Source organism: Perna viridis, chromosome 13 (genome assembly GCF_037379345.1).
Source record: "Perna viridis isolate PV_CMFRI_1.1 ecotype Kerala chromosome 13, ASM3737934v1, whole genome shotgun sequence".
Classification (NCBI taxonomy): domain Eukaryota; kingdom Metazoa; phylum Mollusca; class Bivalvia; order Mytilida; family Mytilidae; genus Perna; species Perna viridis.
Window position 1 is genome coordinate 4,610,737 of NC_142457.1, and position 7,740 is coordinate 4,618,476.

General features: G+C 34.2%; 1 protein-coding gene across 4 annotated transcripts; it reads right to left on the minus strand.

Moving 5' to 3' along the window:
* Positions 1-3,003: 3,003 nt before the first annotated feature.
* Positions 3,004-7,533, minus strand: LOC148599322 (uncharacterized). 4 transcript variants are annotated; one of them, XM_088558351.1, is made up of 5 exons: positions 7,137-7,533; positions 6,765-6,893; positions 5,244-5,408; positions 4,643-4,743; positions 3,004-3,799 (listed from the first exon to the last, which is right to left on the minus strand). In XM_088558351.1, exons 3-5 carry the CDS (start codon positions 5,288-5,290, stop codon positions 3,768-3,770), a joined length of 180 nt encoding a protein of 59 aa, XP_088414477.1. In that variant the 5' UTR covers positions 5,291-5,408; positions 6,765-6,893; positions 7,137-7,533; the 3' UTR covers positions 3,004-3,767. The 4 variants fall into 2 exon arrangements, 2 of the variants coding, with proteins under 2 accessions (XP_088414477.1, XP_088414476.1); XR_015917927.1 differs by lacking the exon at positions 3,004-3,799 and adding an exon at positions 3,871-3,991.
* Positions 7,534-7,740: the final 207 nt, after the last annotated feature.

The following is a 7,740-nucleotide window of genomic DNA, read 5'->3' on the forward strand; positions in this document are numbered from 1 at the left end:
TCAGTATATTTCTTAGGCACTTGTTAACAAAGACTTGTATAGATTTCATGGTGTTTTCTGTTTCTGTCCAGGTCTCGCAACCATATAACAGGACATACTTAACATTGCTGTTGAAAATTCTGATCTTAGTAGCCATTCTCAGTGTTCTACTTTTCCATACCAGCTTTAGAATGGAAAAAGCCTGTAATGCTTTCATCTTTCTGGCTTGTACATCTTCGTCAGTTGTACTCATGACACTTCCAAGGTACGTAAATGTATCTACATTCTCTATCTGTTGGTTATTTACCAATATTAAATCCATCTGGTTTTGTTGGATTCTCATGGCTTTGGTTTTGGCTGTGTTGATATACAATCTTGTTCTTTTAGCTGTTTCTTCGAGATGGTTGACCTGGTGTTGGGAATCTTGAAGACGATGCGATAGTGTGCATATGTCGTCTGCAAATTCGAGGTCTTCTAGACGAGATGTTAGTGTCCATTGTATACCATGAGGGTCGTTGTAAGCTGTTGTTGCTATCCAGTCGATGACTATGAGAAAGAGAAGGGGAGAGAAAATGCATCCTTGCCTTACGCCAGTTGTTACAGGGAAGGGATCCGTCAATGTACCAGCATGTATGACCTGACAAGAGAATTCTTCATACAGTAACTTAATCATGGAAATAATCTTAGGTGGAATCCCATAGTGTCCTAGAATGTTCCACAAGACCTGATGATCTATGCTGTCAAATGCTTTCTGGAAGTCAATAAAGTTTAGATATAGGGATGACTGCCATTCGATCGTTTGCTCAATAATTATTCTGAGTGTAGCAATCTGGTCGACACATGATCGTTCTTGTCTACATCCAGCTTGTTCATCTCTCAGCTTGCTATCAATCTCTTCTTTCATTCTTGAAACATATTATACATTAATTATTGTATTATGAATGAAATATGCCTGATACATCCGCCTAGAGATCAAGACTCCTGTTGTCCTATAAAGGAATTTATGTAAAACCCCAGATTTCTAACGCCACCTTGACGACAAACGATTGCAGTTGAAAAACAAGGCAGGAATATTTAAAGTCACTCTTAGGATTGCTTTAAACTATAACTGGGATAGCTCCGAGTCTATATGGGACTCTTAAACAATTGAAATTCCATTTATTTGAACAATGAAAGAATGATCGGATAACAGGGAGTCGACCACTTAATATGACCTTTTCCCCATCCGTTTGATCGAGACAGAGAAAAATCTCAGTACCACGAAAACCACCAAAATAAATGTCCAGAGAAAAAAATGAAACCACAATATTAACATATAATCTTATATGAATCCAAGTGCATATGATTTCATACATGTGAAACATGTATCTAGGTCAAAAGTCCCCATGTTTCCTTCATTGGTCATTGGTCCGCCATCTAAGTCTACTTTCGATCACTCAAGGTCCATTTCTGGGCACTCCAAAGTTCCACTTCCACAGAAATGCGTTTGCCACTATGCGCGGAAGTACGATGGTAATACCCCGAAGTGCATTCATGACCAAGCTGAACTGTGATGGCTAGAAATGATTGTTGAGTGCTAATAGCAATACAAAAATGTGTGCGACACTACGCTTAAATTCCGTGACTCTCCTGTACATTTTGTTTCATTTATACCTTGAAAATACGAAACCCTTGAAATTTTTTATTCAAAAAGATTTTTCAGGACAATAATCTACATGCAATCGGACATAAAAACTAAAATGAGTATACCTTTTTTACATGAAAATAGTTCTTGACTAGCTTATTTTAATAACGGATGTGGATAGCTCTTTTGTAGTAAAGTATAAACAACATTGTAACACACAACTATAGTACCCGTATAATTTGCAAATACAAGTGCAATTTAGTATAAGACGGACGCTATATTATGAGTGTTGCCCTATACACTGCAACAAAGATAGTAACGAATTATGATTGTAGCCATTGTTGAACGGACTATACGTAATATTGAGGAAAACTTACCCGGGCCAGTTTAATCATTTCCTGGATTACATTCTTTTGATTACCGCTATAACCTTGGTTCCCTTGATTACTCTTTTCCTCGGAATTTAATGAAATACGCTCGCTGTGAACGCATTCCCTACATGTACTTTAAAACAAAATAAATTAATTAAGATATCGAATTTAAAAAAAAAAAAAAAGGATTAATCAAGGGAGCCAAAATTCTAGCGAAAATCAAAAGAATATTTACAGGAACAAATACCAGACATGGAAAACAGACACACCGAAAAAAGAACATAAAATAACGAAAATAATACATACAAAGTAAAATTAAGTAAATAAACAACTCGGACTCCGCTAAAGTCTAGAAGCATGGATCAGGTGCATCGGTAGGGTAAGCTTCCTTTGTTTTTTCTAGAAACCTCACCGAGTTGTTCATAATAAGTCCTGGGCTGACGTCAGAGGAAGGACGTTTTACGTTGAACAAATTAGTTATCGTGGTGCAGAAGGAAACACCATAATGACCCACGAGTTCATGTTGACGACCATAAAACCTCTGTAGTGATGACTTCAATCTTGTAGCAACATGATCCTTTTCTGGAAGCCTAATTGTAAGAAATCTAGCGCGATAAAAAAAGACCGTATCGCTACAGAATCTCTGGCATAACGTATACCCACGTATTTGGTGTGTTTATATCTGCATGTATGTGCACTCCGAAAATTCATGTTTTCGCAGTGAATATTTGAAAACCTGTTTCTTTGTTTTTATTTTCTTCCCACATTTTATGGAAAAATAAAAATTATCTCCCTGTGCTCAGTGATGTTTGTAGACACATTTAGTTTTGTTCTTTAATGTTTTAGGTATATTTGTAAATCATCATTTCGTATGGCAGATGAGTGTCCTATGCTGCTTGGTATTTTGATGATTTCGTATAGATCTTTTCAGAATTCATAGTATTCTGTCAACGTTTCCAATAAAATTCAATCTTGGGACTATTTTTTTCAACAGACAAAGAAGACATAAATGATCTTGAAGTACTATAATAATATTATTAATTATACACAATGTACTTATCGTCATCTGCATCATCATTCTCACTTTCAATTGTATCGTTTTGGTCTATATCAAAGATCACTGCTCTATGATTAGAAAACGGCCAACCACCTCCTCATGCAAATCCACGAATAAGAAAAGGAATATACTGAAGATGTTGGACATGTATATGTGTAATGTGTATGGGTGGCTAATTCCACGGTATTTGGAAAAGAAAAGAAAAAAGCTGGTGGAGTCAAATAGGAAATAATGCCGGAGAGTGTGTTGGAACTTTATCCTAATTCTGATGGAATGCAATATATGGGACATATTTGCTAATATCATTTTAAATGTGTATAAGTTGTAAAATTATAAATTGTCCAAAACAACTTAATGTTATATTTCTATCAATGAAATGAAATATGATGCTTGCATCTGTGCAGTATAGTCGACAGTCTATCATGATTATAATAATTTTCGTGAACAGGTTTGAAAACATGTATGTTGCATTAATTGAAGCTATATACAACACAGTATGCATATGCCTCTTCATAATTTCTGAAAGAGAAACATAATGTATAAAATAGTATTAACCGAAGTACAGTTTATAAAATAGTTAACAGGCATCGATTGTTCTTATTCAATGCACTGGACAAAATTGTCGTCGTTTATCTCTGATTGTATTCAAGATGTTGCAAAATGGTCTATCTCAGAATATATAGTCCTATCATCTCTCAGAGAAACAAAATGTTGAATTGATGGATGAAGCTCAAGCTCAACATAGTTTAATTGAGGCTGTGGCGTTCTCTGTTGAACCAAAAATTATATATTAAGAGTGAAACCAATTACTTGTTAAAATAGAAGAAAAATAACGATAATATTTAAGTTTCATGTATTTAACAAAATTCACATTAATACGAGTGAATTAAAGCAACAGGTTATATGCAATACATACAATCTGTGGATTCCGATTATTTTCACTTTGCACAAGAGGTGAATCTATATTTGACAAATAAAATAAAACAAGAATACACAATGATCAAACTAGTAAGAGCCAATTCTGGCAAAACATAATATGTTTATCATATATATATACGATAAAGCAAAAAGATGTATGTGCTCTCTAAGTTCGTACGCATGGCTGAAACGATTAAATGGCTGACTATCGGTAATACAAAGGTGGTATTACACATGTCATGCATAGAGTATTGAACAAAACACCCATAAAACTAAAATAAACAAGAATATAACCATTGGCGAGGTGCACTGATAAGCAATGACAATAAATATAGTTTTCCCAGAAAATGAAAAAAAAACCTCCATGTTCTCGTTGTTGGATAACTACGATAATCATGCCGTTTATTTAAAAAAATGAGCCGATTTACTGCTGTTGATTAATTTTCCCTTAAATTCAATAACCGTTGGGAAGATCATTTTGATTTTGATATAAAATAGTCATGTTCGGTTTGAATTGAGTGAGAAAAAAGTGTTGATGGTTCTAGATCAATGGTAATTTTGGTACGGAGTCGAATATCGGTGATGATAAAAGACGAAATGCACAAAAATACAAATGGTTGAAAATGAAACATGATCGGCGAAGATTGAGACAAGAACATTCAATTGCGTAAAAACAGAAATGATAATATTCACCTGATGTTCCAGCTATGTGATTCAGATCGTCAATATCATGACGATCAATTCCGTCGATTATTGCCTGCTTTGTGCAATATGTGTGACACGCAAAGAGAAATCTAGAAATAGATGAAAAGATTATAAAGATTACAAAAACAATTGCTCCTCTCAAAACGACATTTATTTTACCTCCTTAAGTTTGAAATTGGCTAACATATATTTGAAGTTTTATCACCAAATCTTGTTATATTAAACGCAGCCGCTAGAGTTTCATGTATGAATAAAACTAAAATATGAATCAGTTAGAGGTATGACATTGCAAATAACGTCTGGACTTTCAAGACGACTCCAAAGATATACAAAACAACCCAGAATCATATTCGTATATCAAGTTGTTGGGTTGGTAAACTTCATTGGTTTTGAGCTACTACTGATGTATTTGAAAGTCAATAAACTATGTTTGCGACCTATTTAGGGATGCCATTTATAGGTTATCCACTTTATACAATCACTTTTATACTACCAAATATTGGCTTCCTTGCATGTTGAATGGTCGTGTTTATATTATTATATACCATTTCTAGTTCATGCATATTATCCAGTTGCGATTGCTACTTACTGTACACGGGTGGTTATGTTTTGTGTTTCCCCTATGGAAATCTTCATATTTTAACAGCAAGTTTGTATTAGTTTTAGAATGGTCACTGTCGCTGATTTATTGTCATTTTTGTCCTTAATTCTGAACAAACTCACCCCGCGTTGGGCAAATACCAGCTAACCCTTCCTAAAAATACATGTTTTATATTTTTTTATTTAACAAATAATTATAAAGTAATTTGATGAACTTAAATACCTTTCCTCGAGTTAATCGATTTTATATTGAAAACACAATGTCTTTGGGGAGTTATCTGTACATGTCTGTTAACCTTTATGCTATCGGTGCATGTTTACTCCCAAGAAACACTTTTCACAAAGATCTTTTTTTTTCACAAAGACAGTTTATGAAATACGTTCAACAAATCTTGTACGTGTTCTTATTGATACTTCTGTTTGAGTAGACAAAGTATGTTTATCAGTTGATTTTCTATTTTGAATTTTACAAATTGGGGAGTAATGAGCGCTCACAAAGTTCTGTAACCCTGCCACATATCGTATGTGACTTTCTCAAGTAGCAAGAAACACAGTCCAGTGGTTGTTGTAATATTTTATGTTCAGTGTTATTCGTTGTACGTTTTATTTTTTTCAAAACCAAGACAACTGTTCGCAGGGCTGACTTTGTTATACCCTCGCTTCACTATAGACACAATAATTATAAGATACCCCATAAGCATTCAGATGGAAGACAAAATTGGAGCTGCACAATGGCATCTTGTATCAAATCATCTGTGAAAGTGTCATTAAATTCCATTCAGCAGTTTCAGAGGATTTGCGAGGTAGAACGGATGAACAGACAAAAGAAAAGACAAACGGGCGGACACCATTCTCACTGTATGCATCCTATTTTTTCAAACAGGGATTAAAGAAAGTTGTTGTATTTTTTTATGTACATTGGAACATCGTTCTAAATGATTAAATCCAGGATGCATTTTCAAGCAGTTTTTGCTTTTCGTAACACTGCATAAAGTTTTAAGCAACATCAATAATACCTACAAGAAGGAATTCAAATGTTATTTATGTAAAACAGCTTTTTGGCTCTATCGAGGCACGATCACTGTACATAAATACAAATATATATCCATGTCCTTATGTATATTTTACAAAGCCATTTAAATTATCTTGAACCGTATTGCTTAGCTTTTCAATGATTCAACACGGTGATAAAAAAAAAATACCAAAGCAAACACGATGTGTTGTTTGTTCAAAGAAAGCAGCTTGGTGGATAATCTCAGGCTGTTTTCCTCGACTTAGGAATTCAGTTGCTAAGGGACGATTGTTCTAAGTGTATGCTTGCCTGACATTAACATTGAACATACGAATCAAATTGGCATATTTTGTTAAAAAGCACATTTCTTAAACATTTAATTCGACTTCATATTAAGTGAATATGTATGAATGTTTTTCGGTGTATGCCGCCATCAAAACAAACCCAACAAACACATTGTAGTTTTGCAATTCGTTATTACAAGTTTATATTTTATACCTGTTTTACTTGTGTTGTCGTCTGGTTCTTGTGTTGTAACAATCCTTAAAACAGACGTCTGAGTTATATTTGTCTCGTGAATGTTTATTAAAGTCTTTATGGTTTGCGAAGGGCCACAACTCTGAAGTCCTAAAGATGAAATGATATGCTATTTAACCGTCTTGATTATTCATGAAAAAGGAGCATTCAGCATCCAATTTTAAAATAAACGAAACTTAATGAGAACCATACACTAAGGGGTCACAAAGTTCACTAAGGGGTCATATACCTACAAGTAACATCAACTATAGTACGTTACTTATAAATGTACATTATAACATATTAGAGCAAAAATATGTTTCAAGTATGAGGCAATTTGTATATAATATTTACCATTGATGTGAAGATTGTATTCTCTCTGTCTTATTTGGTCCGGAAGGTTAATAGCCAAGCGTTGATATTCTCCTTCCTCTTTATTCGACAAACGTTCTATTCTAAGATCATAACGCCCGAATGATAAATTTCTTTTCACTTGAATTGTCAGGATTAGGTCCCCCCCCATGGAGACCTATTCGCAGTTTGTATGTTACATTGCAGTACCATAGTGCCATTATGCTGACCACAGATATTCATTCTTCCGGGTGTTTTATTTTCTTCAAGGTTACAAATAGATTGTCTTACAAGAACAAGAACCAAAAGAGGCCGAATCACTGTAAAGGTTTCAAAAAAAAAAAAAATACAAATCAAAATAAACCAATACAAACGGTATAACGACAGCAGCACTAAACATACTTGTTGCTTTAAAGATTATTTTTGTTATATCTTTAGAATTTTTTAGTGCAATGTGAATTATATCATAAAAGCAGACAGATACAATTACGATCACTTCTAACCTCTCTTAAATTATGTCAGAATCTGTCAGGATTTCTGTTCTTCGACAGCAGATAAAACAAAAATCCTGACATATCCTGCCAGGGTCTGTCAGAGGCTGTCCTGG